At 51.0% G+C, this 18,608-nt stretch overlaps 1 protein-coding gene and 1 long non-coding RNA gene across 2 annotated transcripts in view; both read right to left on the bottom strand.

Moving 5' to 3' along the window:
• Positions 1-14,091, bottom strand: part of CHD3 (chromodomain helicase DNA binding protein 3) — a gene marked incomplete at both ends in the record, with an annotated part of 28,968 nt that extends 14,877 nt beyond the window's left edge. The window contains 16 exons of the mRNA XM_080712126.1: positions 224-361; positions 704-904; positions 1,058-1,249; positions 1,661-1,760; positions 2,571-2,702; positions 4,535-4,746; positions 5,918-6,121; positions 6,278-6,511; positions 6,822-7,015; positions 7,204-7,354; positions 7,507-7,637; positions 7,866-8,149; positions 9,296-9,420; positions 9,608-9,778; positions 10,225-10,337; positions 13,815-14,091. Of these exons, the coding sequence (XP_080568252.1) occupies positions 224-361; positions 704-904; positions 1,058-1,249; positions 1,661-1,760; positions 2,571-2,702; positions 4,535-4,746; positions 5,918-6,121; positions 6,278-6,511; positions 6,822-7,015; positions 7,204-7,354; positions 7,507-7,637; positions 7,866-8,149; positions 9,296-9,420; positions 9,608-9,778; positions 10,225-10,337; positions 13,815-14,091 (2,859 nt within the window). The remainder of the gene's footprint in view (positions 1-223; positions 362-703; positions 905-1,057; positions 1,250-1,660; positions 1,761-2,570; positions 2,703-4,534; positions 4,747-5,917; positions 6,122-6,277; positions 6,512-6,821; positions 7,016-7,203; positions 7,355-7,506; positions 7,638-7,865; positions 8,150-9,295; positions 9,421-9,607; positions 9,779-10,224; positions 10,338-13,814) is intronic.
• Positions 1-18,608, bottom strand: part of LOC308275117 — a 562,357-nt gene that overhangs the window by 82,130 nt on the left and 461,619 nt on the right. The gene's annotated exons all lie outside the window — the stretch shown is intronic.

Here is an 18,608-nt window from a genome sequence, read left to right on the forward strand (position 1 = left end):
CAGACCTATTTTATACTTTATTTGGAAACAGGGTCTCACTAAGTTGCTGAGAGCCTCACTAAGTAGCTGAGGCTGGCTTCGAATCTGTGAGATCCTCCTGTCTCAGCCTCCCAAGTGCTGGGATTACAAGCATGCGCCACCATACCCGGCTGTTTTGTTTTTTAAAGACCAGGGCAAGTAGGAGTCCACAGCCTCAAATTTCTGTCTGGAGAATCTCACTCACTTTGGACTGATTGTTCTTGAGTCGATGGGCTTCATCCACCACAAGACAGGCCCAGCGGATGGAGCCAAGCGCTGCCTGATCGATGGTGATCAGCTCATATGATGTCAGGAGAACGTGGAACTTCACCTGTGCCTCTCTCTGCCAACGCAAACAATGCCCATCAGTTGGCCCTAACAGCCATGTACCTCCACCTCTACCCAGACACCCTGTCCTGACTGTGCTTCCCTCAGGGAGCCAGGTATTCTGTCTCCCAACTTGGACTCCAAGCAGGGACTACTGAACATGGCCCCCAAACTTCTACCCAGACATCCAGTACTGACAGACACATGTACATCCCAGGGAGTACCTGCTCTGAGTGCAGAGGACAGGTGGAGAAAAGGAGAGAGAAAGAGGAGTGGAAGCCAGAGGAACTGAATTCCCAGCAGGGGCAACGAAATGACAGATCTGAGGGTCTTAGAGATAAGAGGAAGAGGGGCTTACCTTCATCTTAAAAGCTTTCTTGCCGCCTTTGATGGCATTGTCCTCGAAGGAGAACTCATTCTCACGAATGATGGCCCGGCTGTCCTTGTCACCCGTGTATGTCACCACATAGAACTTGGGTGCCCACATCTGGAACTCCCGCTCCCAGTTAATGATGGTAGAGAGTGGGGCACTCACCAGGAAGGGACCTTTTGTATGGCCCTGGGAGTCAAGGGTGAGAGGCCATTAATCCAGGCTTGAGGTACACGCATACCCCTTTTTACTACCTGCTACACCCCCTCCATCCTCTACCTCTTCCCTGGTTCAAGCTAGGCGTCGGCCTGCCACCCCCGTCCAGGGCCTAGCATCCAGTACCTCCTTATATAGCGAGTAGAGGAAGACGATGGTTTGGATAGTCTTGCCCAGCCCCATCTCATCAGCCAGAATGGTGTCGGTACCCTGGGCCCACGAGAAGCGTAGCCAATTTAGCCCTTCCAGCTGATACATGTGCAGTGTGCCTCCAGTGGCTGTGATAAACCGTGGCTGAGTCTCATATTTTACTGTAGGCTGTAGAGTTAAGAAGTCAGAAAGCTCAAGGGAACAGTCAGGAGCTCCTCTGGTCTTGGTCTCCTCCTCTTCCCTCCATGGCACTGGTATACAGTTGGGTCACAATTCTCTCTGCTGTGACCTGAGCGTATGAAAGTGCTAATCTTCAGTCCCTCCCCCTCACTTCTTAAAACGACACCCAGCAGCACCACTGGGAAGCTGGTGGAAGAGCCCCCTGGGCTAAGGCTGCTAGCAGCCCTTTACTCTGATGCCAAAATTCCTAGCCACTCTCAAGGTGGAGGGCAGGCTGACTGCTGAGAGAAGAACTATTCAAAGAGACTGCTGAGACTCCGGGAAGTTGTGTTAATCACCCCAGGAAAATCTTCAATCACCGTGGCTCCAGAAAGAGGAAGGCCAGCTGCGGGAACTTACATCGTTAGCAGGAGAACCAGGAGGCCCGTCACCCTGCAACTCCTTCTTCTTCTTCTTATACTTTCGGGGCTGGGCGGGGTCCTCCCCCATAATTAGTTCTCTGGGAAAAGAGTATGTCTGAATGAGGCTTGGTCTTTGAGACCCCTCTCAATTTTCTGAGCCCATTCCAGATCTCCCTCCTACTGTCCATACCTAGATTCTCTCCCTTTGTCTTTCTCCAAGTCTCTTCACCCTTATATCTTGGAGTTTAGCTCAAGAGTTAACCCTCCCCATGCCCAAACAGCTTCTTACCCATTACTCAGGACAGATACTTACTTCTCTCTCTCTTTCTTTACCTTCCTTTCTTTTTAAACTGAGGGTTGAGTCTAGAGGTATTCTACCTCTGGGCTATACCCTCAGACCTTTTTATTTTTATTTTTTTGCAGTACTTGGGATGGAACCCAGGGGTATTCTACCGCTGAACTACACCCCCAGCCCTATTTTTTATTCTTTATTTTGAAACAGAGCCTCACTGAGTTGCAAAGGGCCTCACTAAGTAGTAGCTGAGGCTGTCCTTGAACCACGATCCTCCTGTCTCAGCCTTCCAAATGCTGGGATTACAAGCATGCACAGCCACGCCCAGCTAGACCTTTTTATTTTAAAACAGGATCTAAGGTGCTGAGGGTCATGCTAAATTGCAGAGGCTGGCCTTGAACCTTCGATCCTCCTGTCTTAGCCTCCCAAGTATTGGCATTACAGGTATGTGCCACCCCACCAGGCTAGGACAGATCTTGTTTCTGTTCCTTTACCAACCCCAACCAAACAACCCAGCCCAGGCTGCCAATGCCCTAAACTCTAGCATGGTCTGTCCCTACTGCACCCCCATTTTAGCCGTCATGCTCCATCTTCCCCCACAACCTGCCTCCCTCACCGGTGTCTCCAGTAGCTTTGCTTGTGGTCTTCATATTCAGGGATATTCATTTCATCTTCTTCCCATGTGGACTGGTCATAAGGCAAGTCCCTCCATTTCACAAGATAGTGGTAATTTCCCTTTTTATCCATACTGTGGGGCAGGAGGCCAAGAAGAGCAGCAGGAAGAAAAGACTATGAATCACAAAGTCCTGGTAAACATAAATATTAGCAAACACAAAATTCATCCCCTTACCCTCAAGGGTGGGCCACTGGAAGGGGTTTAGAACGGCTGAAATACTACGTTAACCTTTTCAGGATGGCAACTAAACACCAACTACCACGAAACATCCCTGGAGAGATCCTCCGTCATTCCCTCACCCATCAGTATTTACTGAGTGTCTACTCTGTCCAGGATACTCTCCTAGGCACTAGAGGCAGCAGTGAATGAAACAGATGATCTTTTCAATGGGATCAAACTATATTGGCAAGGCAGCAATGAAATGTGTATAGTATAGCATTAGGCAGTAATGAATGCTATTAAGAAAAAAGTAATCCAGACACTGGTCTGCATGAATTGTCCTCCTCGTGATTTTGTTTGTTTTTTTGTGGGTCTGAGGATGGAACCCAGGGGCATTCGAAATGCAAGCTACACCCCTGCCCTACTTTTCTCTTTCCTTTTCTTTCTTTCTTTCTTTCTTTCTTTCTTTCTTTCTTTCATTTTTTGGTGGTACAAGGGGTTTCTACCTCTGCGCTATACTCCCAGACCTATTTTATATTTTATTTGGAAACAGGGTCTCACTAAGTTGCTGAGAGCCTCACTAAGTAGCTGAGACTGGCTTTGAACCTGTGCTATCCTCCTGTCTCAGCCTCCCAAGCGTGGGGATTATAAGCATGTGCCACCACACCTGGCTTTATTTTATTTTATTTTGTGGTACTGGGGATGAAACCTCCAAGCTATACCCCCAGCTCCATTTTTTATTCTTATTTATTTATTTATTGTGTGGTACTGGGGGTGGAACCCACGGACTTTTCTACCTCTGGGCTTTACTCTCAGACCTACTATTATTAATTATTATTATTATTATTATTATTATTATTATTATTAGTGGTGGTAATGGGGATGGAACCCTTCTATCTCCGGCCTACACTCCCAGACCTATTTTATACTTTATTTGGAAACAAGGTCTCTTAAGCCAGCGAGGCTGGCTTCAAACCTGTCTGATCCTTCTGTCTCTACCTCCCAAGCGCAGGGATTACAAGCATCTCTCAGACCTATTTTACACTTTATTTGGAAACAGGGTCTCACTAAGTTTCTGAGAGCCTCACTAACTAGCTGAGGCTGACTTCGAACCTGTGCGATCCTCCTGTCTCAGCCTCCCAAGCGCTGGAATTACAAATGTGCGCCACCACGCCCAGCTTTATTCTTTATTTTGAAACAGGGTCTCAATGAGTTGCAAAGGGCCTCACTAAGTATCTGAGGCTGTCCGTGAACCGCAATCCTGCTGTCTCGGCCTCGCAGATGCTGGGATTACAAGTGCGCGCCACCACGCCCGGCTTTATTCTTTATTTTGAAACAGGGTCTCACTAAATTGCGGAGGGCCTCATTGCGTAGCTGAGGCTGTCTGCGAACTCCAATCCTCCGGTCTCCGCCTCCTGAATGCTGGGATTACAAGTGTGCACCACCACGCTCAGCTCCTTTTCATGACTTGTTTTCCTGCCTCCATCCCCAGACTCATGTGTCATGTCTTAATGTTACTAGAGATTAGAGATGACAAGGACAAATGTGGTAGTGCTGGGCTGGACTTTCCTCCTGATTTCTCCTGTCCCTCTAGAGGAAGCAAGGACAGAAGGCTGGAGCTGCAGCAGGAGTTATCAAGGTCCTATCAGTCATTTAGGTAATCAACAGATACTATTGTGGGTCCACTACCACCTTAAGAACCGTGTCATAATCCAAGCTGGCCTTCCTATGGACCGAGGACTCACCTGTGGTTGATGATACGGTGGACAGTCATCCATTCTGGCTTGATGCCAAAACGATAGTACTTCTCCTCCATCTCGGCATAGTGCGGGTCTTTGACCTTGCGCTTGTCACTCTTCCCATCATCCTCACCAGAGCCATAGTCCAGGGGTGGGGGCTCATCCATGTCATTCTTTCGCTGGTAGTTTCGGTACATTACCAAGTGGAAGATTTCCAGCTGGTGACAGAGGGAGGGAAAAGAGATAGTCCCAACATCCAGAGAAGACAAAGTGGGACAGGGAAAAGGCCCACAAGGGGACTGGGATGGGGAAAGGGAGCTCTAAAGGAGGGTAGGTGAGAGAGACAAACAAAAGCCAAAGTAGAATGAATAAAATGAACAGAACAAAGGAGACAGGGCCTGAATGCAACAGTAAGGACCTCTCTCACAGGTCCTTACTTGGCACATGCTTGATGCACTATAATCTCAGTACTTGGGAGGCAGAGACAGGAAGACTACAGGTTAAAGGCCAGCCTAAGCAATTTAGTGAGACCCTTTTTCTTTTTTTCTTTTTTCTTTTTTTTTTGTGGGTCTGGGGATGGAACCGAGGGGCATTTGACCTCAGAGCTACACCCCCTGCCCTATATTTTTATTCTTTATTTTGAAACTGGGTCTCACTGAGTTGCAGATGGCCTCACTAAGTAGCTGAGGCTGTCCGCGAACTGCGATCCTCTGGTCTCAGCATCCCTAATGCTGGGATTACAAGCATGCGCCACCACGCCTGGCTTAGTGAGACCCTTTTACAAAATTAAAAAAATAAAACAAGGCTAAAGATGTAGCTCATAGATAGAATGTCCCTGAATTCAGTCTCCAGTACCACAAAACTAAATAATAAAAAATATAAAGGGCTGGGGTAGAGCCAGGAGGTAGAATGCCCCTGGGTTCAATCTCCAGTGCAAAAAAAAAAAAAAAAAAAAAAAGGAGAATTTTGTTTTATTATTATTTTGGCAGTACTGAAGATTGAACTCAAGGGTTCAATGGGTTTACCAGCAAGTACCACTGCACCTGACAAGAATGGGGAGGGGCTGGGGTGTAGCTCAGTGGCAGAGGGCAGAGCGCTTGTCTAGCATGTGCGAAGCTCTGAATATGATCCCCAGCATAAAAAAAAAAAAAAAAAAAAGTTGGAAGAAAGCAAGGAATAAGCAAGGAGTGAGGTGGAGTTAAGAAGGCTCTGTTATATCTAAGGAGGAAAGCTAATGGAGATGAAGAACAGGGGAACTGCATATAGAGACTGAAGAAGCTGGCAAGGGCGTGAGGCCAGAGGGTATGGAAGCCCAGAGAATGGAGAGAGAAGAGTGAGTGGAATAGCAGTGATCGGGGTCCCAGGGGAAAGACAGAAGGGCTCTTATACCTGAAGTTCCTTGGCCCAGGAGCAGTGCCAGTAGGACAGTCCTACCCACTTGACAAAGAACTCTCGCTCGGATCTGCCTTGGAGAGGGCGGGGTGGTGGTACATCTGGATTCCCGTCTGTCTGCTGTGGGGCTGGCACTGCCACAGGTGGCTCCCCCCACCGCCAGTGCAGGATCTTCTGCACACGACCCTTCAGCACTGGACACTGGAGGAAGAAAGCGGCAGTAGGAGCCCTCGTCAGGAGAACAAAGGTGCCACAAAAGGAGAGGCAGCGAAGGGAAGCACTGGACCACTGGGCCCCAGACACAGGCAGTGGGGTCAGGCCTGATGGCAAATGCTAAGAGAAGCTGGTTCTACTCACTGTGCATCGGGGACACAGCCATTCACCATTGGGGATGTCGGGCAGGGGAGGGTTCAGACAGTGAATGTGGTAGGAGGAGATGCAGGCGTCACAGCACAGGAGCTCCCCACCGTCCTTGCATACACGGCAGTACTCCATGTGATCATCCTCTTCCTCCTTCTCCCCTTCTTCCTCTCCCTCCTCTTCATATTCTTCTTCTTCCTCCTTGGCCTCCCACTGTACCCCCTCCTTCTCCTGGGAGGCCAAGGACAGACACAGAGACAGATGGAGAAAAGGAGATAAGGAGCAAGACCCCCCAAAAGGGGCAAAGACAGGATGTCTGAATCCTAAAAGTGCAGAGAAGACTGGTAGGAACTAAGTAACGGAGAACCTCAGTTTCTAGAAATATTGACTCTGGGGGACAAAGGGCTGGGGGGAAGGACCCCGCTAGGATCCTAGGCATTGAGACCTCTGTTCCTGAGGAGCCCAGGGACTTGGGGTGGGAAGAGGATTACTGAAGGAAAGAGGAGAGGGCTGGGGGTCCCCATGGGCACAAGGTACTCACACAGTGGGGGCAGCTCCATTTGCCCTCAGGAGCTCGGTCAAGCTCAGGATCAAGGCAGACGAGGTGGTAGGCACGAGGGCAGGTGTCGCACAGAATAATTTCCCCACCCTGCTGGCACACCTCACAGTAATCCTGGTGATCCGTCTCGTAGCCATCAACCTCCTCCTCCCCGGCCACTGCAGGACAGCCCAGGACTGTCATATACCCCAGTGAAGGCAAAGGGGCGGGGCGGGGGGGAAGAGAGGAGAGGGAAAGAAGGGGATTTGGGGAGGGAGAAAGAGAGAGAGGAGAGTTGAATAGAAAAAGTCAAAATTGGGAAGGAGCAAAATAGTGAAGGAAGGGAGGAAGCAGACTGACAGGGTCACAGAGTTAGCCCCCTTACCCTTCTTTTTCTTCCTTCCTGGCCGGCCTCTTTTTAGTTTCTTGGTGCGGACAGGGCCATCAGGCCGGCCTGAGGCACTGTGGACACTGCCACTGTCCAGGTCTGACTCCTCAGCCTCTGGTTCAGGGCCCTCATCACTCTGAAAAACAAACTGCCCATGGCCGCATGGCTGTCAATGAGGCAGACCTAATTCCACTCCCCTCCCCGGCCCCGGGCTCCCAGCTCCAGCTTCCCTCGTGGACCCTTCTCCAGACACTACCCCTTAAGGCCTAGATGTTTAATAGGCAGGGAGGGGCTGCTCACCGAGCCTCCTTTCTTCCTCTTGCCACCAAGCAGCCCTAGTTTGATTTTGAGCGGTGCCATCTTCTTCCCCCGAAGCTTCTTACGCCCGTCAGGCACTCGGGGGCTCTTACTCCGCCTTTTATGGCCTGGACCTGAAAGTGGGATTAAAGGAGAAGAAACCTGCAGCCATGACACATCCTGAAGAACAGAGGTCACCGGAGCCTCTGGACTCCTTGTGGGCTATGGTTTCATTAAGACCCTTTCCTGGAAAGTTTTCTCCCCCAGTAATCTGGGCTGGGAAGGCAAGAGTTCTAGGCTAAAATTAAGACGTGCAGTTTGGAGGTTGGGGTGACAGCGATTGGAAGAAGAGGGATTCCTACCTTTGCCCTCTTTGGTTTTGGCTCTTCGGATGGGTGGGGGCTGGATATCAGCAGCAGGAGGTGGTGGAAGGGCGGGGGGTCCAGAAGGTGCTATGGGGGTGGCCGAGGAGACGGCAGCTGACACCTGCTCGGCTACAGCTGCTGCTGCTGCCGCCGCCGCCGCCGCCACAGCAGCTGCTGACCCCTTGAAGGGGTTGTTGGCGCTGAACTCTCTCCACTTGGCCCCAAGGATGGTCATCATCTTCGACATTGGGATCTTAGGATTCTTCTTAGCAATTAGGGGCCTGTAAATATAGAAGCAGAAAACTTGGACCCTTCACAGATGGTCTGGGAATACTGCTATCTCTCCTCATCAATTAAGTCTATATACATGGTAGGATTCCTGGGTGGCGAGAATGTCCTAGTGACAAAAACATCAATTTAAGTAATAAACGCCACCACGCCCGGCCTAAGTAATAAATAAGTAAAAAAAAATTTTTTTAAAGAAACAATAGGCTTGAAAAGTATACAAAAAGAATCAGAAAAAATTAAAAGCATAAAAGGTTAAAATACTGTTTCACAGTTCATAGAACATTCTCACATACATTATATCCTATTTCAGCCTCAAAATACACTCTTGCTGAGATTCTCTACATTTTACTACTGAGGCCCCATGGAACCTGAAGAAAGATTTCCGTGGGATGGAGTCTGGAAGAGATGGGCGCGCTGTTCTGCTCTGCTCTGGGGGGGTGTTAGCGTGGGGCTGAGGAAGCGCCATCTTTAGCACTGAGGTAGGTGAGACATTACTAAGGACAGCTACCGTTAACATTCCCTCCGGGCCAGACACCAACTGTACTGGGCTTTGCATTCATTATCCCACTAAATCCACACAGACTCCTATGAGGTACATACTATTATTATTACTCCTACTTTGCAGATGAGGTAAGCATCAAAGAAGTGAAGTAACTTGCTCAAGATGAAACCCGGGCCTGAACTTCAGTAGCGACCCCTAGGGCAATGAACTAGTATGTTAAAATCTCTCTTCCCCAAAGGACATCTCCTTTTCTACTTCAAGAGCCATTGTAGCTCAGGCCTACCCAGCAAAGCACCCTCCCTTGCTACTGGGATCTAAGGAAGGGGAGAAGGACCTGGTAACTGAGAAATGAAAATTCTGGGACACTGATTTCTCTCAGGTTCACGGAAGGAAAAATGGGACCACTGGAGCAAGGGAGGACTCGCTCTATTCTGTTGCTAGAGAGTTCCCTAGCCTGGGACTAGAGTCATTCTGTCCCCAGACTTGTGAAGGATTCTTAACTGACATTCTTGGAGTCAGTTAAGTGTACATGTGAAGATTTGTGTGCATGTGCTGTGAATTTCTGGAGGGTAGCTTCTTAGCTTTCATTAGCTTCCAGGGAGTTATGGGGCTCCTGTTTGAGAGGATTCCTACATACCTCATGAACTGGCTGAAGGCTTTGTAGTTGGTAAGCGTATGGTAATCCTCCTCAGAGAACACATGCTCCACATCCTCCAGACCCCAGGTCAGAAGCAGAGTTGCTGATGACTTCTGTTCCACCTGCTGGGTGTGTATGTGGGGGGGCTTCAGTGAGGTGGGTGCGCCCCAGCCTCTCTCCCGGGCCCCACACATGCGCCTCAATACCTACCCAGAAGCTCTTTGTCCCTCCTCCAATCCAATCCTGCCCCTCAAAAACTACAGCCTCTGGACATCTCCTGTGGTCTCACTCTCACTCCCCAAGTCTACTCACCTTCTGCCCCCCATCTCCCTCCCCCTTTTTCCTCCGCTTTGTCTTCTTCTCCTTCTTTTCTCGGTGCTTCCGCCTTCGTTTCCGGCCTGGTCCAGTTCCATATTCACTGCCCCCACTCTCTGACTTCTCCCGGTACTCATCTCGCTCTGAGCCAAATTCCTCCTCACTGTCCTAAGGAAAGAGAAATAAAAATAACATTTATTCATTCTTACCGTGTGCCAGGAACTGTTCTTAGCACGTAACATATTCTCTTTCTATCTTCACAACAATCCTAGGGGAGGGTAACTATGTTTATCCACTTTTTATAGATGAGGAAACTGAGGCCAGGGACACAGAGAAGTGCTAGGCTCTTAATTTGTGAAGTCCTCCTCCAAGCCTGTGCTTTCAGCTGCTTCTCCTGGCTGTCAGGGCAAGGCACATGGACAGCTGGGCTCTTCACCCGGTCTTACAGAGTGAGGTTAGGGATCCATGAGATAAAAGGCAATGGGACAGGGACAGTAAGAATCAAGTTTCCCCGACTTCAGGATACCTCCCTACCTGAATGAGCAGCAGAGAAAATGCGTCTGGCAAAGGATCTCCTGAGCCTCGCCGCAGAGTCAGGAATTTGGGGCACTTACGAGCTTCTTGCGTTTCCGGGGTTTGCCTGGCTTGTTCTCCTTCTGTTTCTTGGGTCCTCGCTTTCTCTTCTTCACACCCAATGCTGAAGGCAGCAGCCGAATGTCATCTTTATCTTTGGAGCAGAGAGCATCAGAAAGCGTAAGCCTCTAGGCTCCTAGTCTCTGAGGCCCCTTGATGGCCCCGTCCCCACTGCCTCAGCCCTACTCTCTAGGAACCCAGGCATCGACCCCTCCAAACCTAGCTGCCCTTTGCTGGATGCGAACAGTTGTTTTGAGTACTCTGAGATGCTCTGGTTCTGAATGGGAGGTCAGGGGTCAGAAGCGAAGAGCAGCCAAACCACTCCTCTCTCTCCCCTCCTACTAACAAGGGAGCAGGCTCTAGGCCACGGGCTCTGACTGTGGCAGGTCCTTTTAGTCGCCGCCAGGACTCCTACTGCCTTCCCCCTCCCTTCGCCAGCTGGCATCCTGCCCAGGAACTGGGGAAGCCATGCCCAGCTGCTGGCCTGGCCTGACCCCAGCACTTGGAGTGGGGAGACACAAGCTGGCAGCTCCCTAAGCCAGATGCTGAGAAGGGAGAGCCAAAGGTGGACACCTGGGTTCTCACACTAACACCCTGGGGCCGTGACATCCTTTTTGCCAAGAGGGAGGCCTCTATTTACATTTCCTCGGATAATCACCAGCATCCCGTCACCCCAGCACAGTCCTGGAGGAAAAGAAATCCTCAGTCATTTTCACTTCTTTCCCACAGGAGCACAGCATCTGCCTCCGCCTCATCTTAACCAGAGAGGAGGAAGTCTCCAGAATTCCCTTAACGGTCCTCCTCCTCCCTACTGGCCTGAAAATTGCTTCCAAATCTGTTCCCACGTGCCTGCGAACCCAAGGACTATCCCCTTCATCCCTGGTCTTACCCTTCACCTCTATACTTTGTCCTAAACATCCCGGCCCATCTTCTGCATATACACAATAGAGGCGACCCAAGCAAGTCAAAGATAAGGGCACAGACCCCCGCCCCCAGCATGTGTGTTCTCAAATGCACACGATCAGGAGTACAGGTCCAGCAGCAGGCCTGTACCTGCTTCCACAGGGCTAGGTCCCTGGCTCTCTCACCAGAAGGCTCTGTCAGAAGGGCCAGGGCGGGTTCTTCACTGGTGTTCCCCACCCCATTCTCCGTGCCCCCTGCCAGTCTGCCGGGGCCAGTCTGCAGGGTCCAGAGCATTACTACTCCTCATAGAGGAAGACACTAAAGCCTCCAGCCCCCACCAAGCACTAGACTAACCAGCCGGACCTGTCTGGTTCGGGCAGAGGCAGCTCAGCAGGAGGGGAAAACCTGGACCCGGCCCAGCCCCTTGCCCTAGGACATACAATCTTTCCCTCAAAAGTCAAAGGAAAATTAGCCACGATTAACACTGGAGGCCTCGGTTTTCATTGCCTCGGATCGGGGCTCTTCCCTCCCTGGACGCTCTACCTGCAGCTACCTGCATCCCCTCTCGCAGGAAGACTCTCTGGGACTGGGTGTGGTGTGGAAGGCGGCTGCCTTGCCCAGAGCCCGGGTGTGAAAACCGAGGGGGGGAGCGACTGTAATACGAAGTCAGGGAGACGCCAGGCTCCCCTTAACCCCGGGGACTTGGGTTAACACGAACAAGGAAACGGAGGCTGCCGAGGCGGTGGCAAAGGCAGGCCAACTGGCTAAGGACCAGGGAAGTGGCCTGGGTCACTCCCAGATGGAGGCTGGGGCCGCAGAGCCTGTGATCTCCACTCTCCACCCCGGCCCCGCCCAGCAGGAGGTTCCCCAAGTCGGGCCAACGTTGACGGCGGGGAGAGGCAGGGGAGAACGGCGAGGAAAGGCAAGGGAGGGTAATAAAGCAAATCTAAGTCCCAACCTCTGTCTCAGCAGCCACTCAATGCTGGCCCGGAGCCCAGACTCTCCCACATCCCGGCTCAGATCTCGGGAAGGCGGGAGCGAGGGCGGAGCCTGGCAGCCGAGCCGGCGGGAGGAGCCAGGGCGCTCAGCCTCGCCTCCCGCCCGCCGCGCTCTCCTTCTAATCTCACCATCAATCTCTCACACATATATTTATTTTTTCTCAAATTCTCCTCCCTCCCCCACAACGAACCTCCATAATAGGACTGCTGCACATGCGTACTGCACGCAGGGGGTGGGTTTGTATTTTCAGACCTTTTGCAAAGAAACTACCAGAATTTTCCGCACCACCCACAATCATTCCCCACCCCCACTCCAAGGAATCACATCTATATATTATGTTATATTATTTCTCTCGACTTGCCAGAAGGGGGAGGGAGAAGAAATGAGTTTTTTAGCTTCCTCCTCCCTTCCCCCACCAACACGAGTGCTATTATTTTAAACGTTTAACAATGTAAGGAGGCTGGAACTGAGGGGGAAGGGATAAAATTGGTCTTGGGTAAGAATGTAAAACAAAATGGTGAGAATCATAGCAGTCGGACTGAAAAACAATGGAAAGCTCTTGTATGTACAAATTCATCTTCTAGAAGAGGAGGAGGAGGAGGAGGAGGAGGAGGAGGAGGAGGAGGAGGGAGGGCGGCGGGAGCAGAGCTCAGAGAAGGCTTATTTTCCCCGCACTTAGGTAGACAGAGATAATGAGCAGGCTAAAAATATTTTCCCAAAGTTTTACCTCAGAAAGTCATCTGAGGGGGTGTATCTGGGTCACTCGTTCGACTTGGAGGGCTGGAAGGGAGATAACGTTGCCCAGGGCGAGAGGGGAGGTGGTTTTTGATTTCAAATACACAATTTTGAAAGCGCCTGGCGTTTCTTCTCCGCGAGTCGGGGCGCCAGGCGGAGCGGGAGGGAGCGGAACACAAAGACCCTCCGCAGCCCGGAGCGGCCCGCGCCCAGGCGACTCCGCCGGCCGGCCTAACTCACCTGCCATCCTTCCTCTCCCTCTCTTTAGCACCTGGCTGGGGGCAATCCTACCGGCAGCCCCTCTCCCCACGACCTCTTGGGCCTCTTTCCCCCTCCTGCGAAATCTGCCGGCTGTCTGGGATAACTTTTTCAAAACTTTTCCCCTTTTCGGACGAGCCCAGGGGCCCGGGGAGCCCGCGGCGCGTCCCCGCCGGCGCAGCACCCCACCTCCCCGCGGGCGGCGGCGGGCCGGGGCGGGGGTGCGGGCTCGGGGCGGCCGGGCCGGGCCGGGCCGGGGCGGGTGTCCCCGCGGGAGGCCGCGCGAGGGTGGTCCCGGCGCGGGCGGCGGCGGGTGACAGGCGGTGAGTGGCAGCCACGTGAGCGCGCGGCCCGCGGCCGGCCGGCGGGCCGCCCGGGGTCAGCCGGGGAGGGGGCCGCACTTGACACAAAAGGGCCCGGGCGCCGGCGGCCGAGGGGTGGAGCCGGCCCGCCGCTCCCGCCCGGCCGCCGCGGCCCGCGCCCGCGCCAGGATGTGGCCTGAGCGCGAGTGGCCGCCACCTGCCCGCGCGCCGCCCCCGCCCCCGCCCCTCCCCCACCGCGGCCCGGCCCGAGGCCCGCGCAGCCCGCCCGGGAGGACGGCGGCGGGAGGACGGCGGGAGGGCGGCGGCGGCGGCGGGCCGGACTCGCCTCGGCTCGCGGGCTCGGCGGCGCCTACCTGGCGGGGGCGGCGGCGGCGGCGGCGGTGGCGGCGGCGGCGGCGGCGGCGGCGGCGGCGGGAAGAGGTGGCAGCCGGGGGGGCTGAGGCGGTCGCGGCCCCGCTCCGGGCCCGGCCCGCGCCCGAGCACTCCCTCGTCGTCGTCCTCCTCGTCGTCCTCGTCGGCCGCCTCCACCTCCTCCTCCTCCTCGTCGCCCTCTTCTTCCTCCTCTTCTTCCTCCTCCGACACCACCATCTCCTCCTCCTCCTCCTCCTCGTCCCTCAGAGGGGAAGCCATCCTGTGGCTCTGGCCCCCCCACCACCCCCCCACCCACCGCCCGCCCGCCTCCCCCACCGCTACCACCACCACCTCCTCCTCCTCCTCCTCCTCCTCCTCCTCGGCGGCGGCGTCCTCCTCCCGGCCGCCTCCCCCAGCCCCCCGAACCCCCGGGCCACCCCCTCCCGCGCCCCCACCCCCGGGGCCGCCGTCGGAGCAGGGGGGGCGAGCCGCCCCAAAAAATGTTCTTGGAAAATTTTGAGGAGAGACTTTTCCCCTCCTCTTTCTTTCCTCTCAAGAGAACAAGAAAGGGGGATTTTTAAAAAGAAAAAAAAAATATATATATATATATATATATAAAAGTTTTCGACTTCTCTCTACCCCCCTCTCCGTGGCTTTAAATACATTTAAATTCTGAGGGGGGCGCTCAGAAATATTTCTCAGAGCTGAGGCACTAAGATGGCCGCCTTGAAATTATTTTTAAAACAACCCCCCCTCCAGTACCGCCACCCCCTCCATAAAGAAAGAGGGGGGAAAAAACCCCTTTTAAAACAAAATGGCTGGCTTAATATTTCATTTTCACCCCCCCATTCTCCTCCCTGTTACACCCCCATCACCAAGCCTCTACCCAGAAATCCACAAATTTCTCCCTTTTTTCATAACTGATTAGTGCACAGATTAATAGAGATATTTTCCTTGTGTACTGAAGTGTGTGTGTGTGTGTGTGTGTGTGTGTGTGTGTGTGTGTGTGTGTGTGTTGGGGGGGCATGAAGGATTTCTGCATAAAACAAAAATGGCTGCTGAGACTAACTCCCCCCTTATAAAAAATATTTGGGGGGGGCATTAATCAGTACTCATGCTCAGTCTGACATCAGCATAAATTGTTAAAGGTTAACTAGTTAGATACTAGTCCAACTAGATTGAATTTTTTTCTTTTCTTTACTAGTCTCTTCCTCCCCACCTCCCTTCTCTAAAGAAAAGCTTTTTTTTTTTTTTTGAATACTTCAGAAGGGAGTGGTTTGATGTGAAGGTTTTTTTTTTCCCCTTCAGGCATTGAAAAGGAAAAAGATGAAATATATGTTTATATATAACTCTGTTTCTACATACCTCATTGAAGTCAAAACGCATTTAATTGTGTACGTATCTTTTAAATGTCTTTTAAATGAGAAGCGGTACTGCATTTTTTTTTCTTTTCTTTAAAAAAAGTGACAGAAATCCTAGTGACTTTTGGGGGAGAGATATGAATAGATACGATGATTGAGTTTTTTCAAAGGAATCCATGTTTGATTCTCCCCTTTGCCCAGCCTTTTCAGTGATTTATAATTGTTGTGAATTTTATCTTCACTCTTTTCCCCTTTCCATCGCCCTCCCCTCCTCCAGTTGCTTGCATGTTCAATTCATCTGACTTAAGAAATTAATTTGGGGGAAAAAGAACAGATATTTAGAATAAAGGGGAGAGAGTCAAGTCTGAAGGTTGTGAAATTATTTTCTCTTTTCTCTTGTTTCAGTATATTTCCCTTCCTCTATGATCTCCAATACTGATAACGTAGAAGAAACAGAGGTACCTGAAAAGTAACTGGGACTGAATAAAAGAAAGAGGTAGGGGTTACACTCACACGTTTTCATGTAATTTGCTGACCCATGATTTCCAACTGTACTCCAGTCTTTATCTTAAAGTGGTACCAGGAATCGAATGGACAGTTGAAAAGGAGTTGAGAAGTAGAGTTCTTAGATATTTGACCAGAGAGGTCTAGACATAAAATACAACTTGCCAGTGGAGCAATGGAAAAAGGGTGATGGCTCATTTCTACCTTTTTGTTCCTCACCCTTATCTTACTCTAGTTTTTTCTTCTTTTGATTTCACTTTTATCCCTCCCTTCCTATCCCTCCCAGGCCCATAGAATCTTCTCTTTCTTGGGCCATTTCTCTACCTCTTAAGTGTAGCTGCCAGCCCCCCCAGCTTCTACAGTGCTCAGAAACACCCTAAGCGGGAGGAGTAGGTGGGCAGCAGTCAGAAAGTGTTAGTGACAAGGGAATACTATACAAATTTTTGTTTTCAAGGCTAAAATGTTCATTATTGAAGTTCTACCCCCACACACTAATAATGTACTTTATCGAACATTGTTTTTGCCTCTTTTTTTAATCTTGCCTGTGGGATTCTCTTGCTTCTGTTCCCAAATCATTCCTCTTCCATTCAATTTAGCTCTTGTGTCCTCTCTGTCTCTGTACTAGTCCATCTGAGTGTCTCTCTCTCTCTCTCTCTCTCTCTCTCTCTCTCACTCACACACACACACACACACACACACACACACACACACACACAGCTTCTGTCTTTTTTATTCCTTTGAGGCTCAGGCTCGGTCACCTCTAAGTGACTTGCCATCTCTGTTTCGTTTACTTCTGTCTTTCCATCTCCGGCAGTGTAGCTCTTCCTCATGTGTGCCTGACTCCCCCTTTCCGGCCACCTCTGTGTGTGTGTGTGGATGATAGAGTCTGGGAACAGTGTCTTGTGTGTGGGGGCTACCCTGTGCATCACGTACACTGCAGTCTCTGCCGTGTGCCCTCTCCCTCTGCCGAGCACCGCTGCTCACCTGCCACATGTGCCATGATCTGCAGGTGTGGGGGCTAAAGGTGGCCACGTGCATCCCTGTGCAGACCTTCCTCAGTCTCTCTCTTGAGTGTGCTTTACATACGGACTTGTTAATTTGCCTGATTCTCTCCTGTCCATCTTCCCCTTTGCCTGTCTCCCTGTCTCTCCTGCTCTTTTTTTTCTTCCCACTGACCTTTTGATTTGTCTTCCACCCTTGTTTTTGCCTGCCTCTTTACCTGCTTGCTCCTGCTATGGTGTCTGCCTGCCTGCCTGTCTGCTGCTCCCTGACTGGCTGGCAGCTCCTTTCTCTTTCTGGTTGTCTGTCTGCTTCCCTGGCTGTTTGCCCACCACTCTCTCTCTAGCCATCTGTCTCCCCGCCTGCCTGTCTCTATCACTTTTTTAGCCTGCATCTTTTGGTTTGTCTACCTTCAGGGCCCTGCCATGGCCATCCTCATCTTAGTTTGCCTCTTCTCTTGCCCGTCTACTTGCTCCTGCTCCTTTTTATCTCTTGAGTTTATCATCTTTCCTTGCTTTGCTTTAAGGTCTGTCTTCTGCCTTGTTTACCCTACTTGCTTGCTGCTCGCTCACCGTTTAATGCCTGCATCTTTTCACTCTTTCTATGGACCAGTCTTTTCGCCTTTGACTTCTCGGCCAGCATCCCATCAATGGGGATATTTTCTCTGTTCAGACTTCTGGGTAACCTCCTCCCCAGAGTCTTACCTGCCTTTGTATCATTCCCTGCCCTGCCGTCTCTCATACTTGCTTCCATCTCCCTTGTCTCTTTTTCTTTCTGTTTTTCTGCTTCCTCAGACAGGCTGCCTGCCTCAGTCTTTTTGCCATTCTCCCAGTCTCTCACTATTTTCCTGCCTTTTTGCTGTCTGCTTGGCAGGCTTTTGCTGTCCACATCTCTGCTTGCTTTTCTTTCTTCTTGTTTTGTTTCAGTCCTCATCTCCCTTGCCCAATCAACTTTGTGTTTGGGGTGGGGTGGGGTGTTGCAGGGGAAATGAACCCAGGGCCTCGGTACATGCTAGGAAAGCACTCTACCACAGAGCTATATCTCCAGCCCTTATTTTGATTTTATTTTGAGAAAGGGTCTTGCTAACTTGCTGTCCCTAGCCTTGATCTTGCAATTTTCCTGCCCCAGCCTCCTCAATAGCTGGGATTACAGGTAGACACCAACATGCCTAGTCAACTTTTGAGAAGACAACTTTTGAATACCCATGGTATAATTAATTTTTTTTTTTTGGTACTAGGGATTGAACTCAGAAGAATTCTACCTCTGAGCTATACCCTCTGCCCCATTTTATTTTTAGTTTTGACTAGGGTCTTGATAGGTTGATGAGAATCTCACTACTTTGAGGCTGCCCTCGAACCTGTGATCTTCCTGTCTCATCCTCCCAAGTACTGGGATTACATATGTGCACCACTACACCTGGCTGGAATAAAATTTTAAAAGTCTAAAACCTACACTGTGAAAAGTAAGCTTCTTGCCTGTCCCTCTACCCCAGGCCGTGTGTGCCAATCCCCAGAGGCACCCTGTCACATTCCTTGGATAAGGCCCAAGAGAAGAGGCGACACATAAACAAGTCACTTGCTTTTTTGGTGTACTTCGTAATACTTCTCTCCTAGTTTGATAGATGGTCCTCTGTCTGTCTCCTTCCTAGGTTTACAGGGTTTGGTCTTTCAGAATCTACATTATGTCACTGAACTTTATAATTGCCTGGTTGCTATTTGCATGCTTATTTTTTTGTTTTTTGGTACTAGGGGTTGAACCCAGGGGCATTCTATCTCTGGGATACACTCCCAGTGCTATTATTTATCTATTTACTTATTTATTTATTTAATTTTTGGGTACTACACTCCCAGACCTATTTTATATTTTATTTGGAAACGGGTCTCACTAGGTTGCTGAGAGCGCCACCACGCCTGGCTCATTTTTTATTTTGAA

This window comes from Muscardinus avellanarius (assembly GCF_963383645.1).
Source record: "Muscardinus avellanarius genome assembly, chromosome: 16".
NCBI classification, from domain to species: domain Eukaryota; kingdom Metazoa; phylum Chordata; class Mammalia; order Rodentia; family Gliridae; genus Muscardinus; species Muscardinus avellanarius.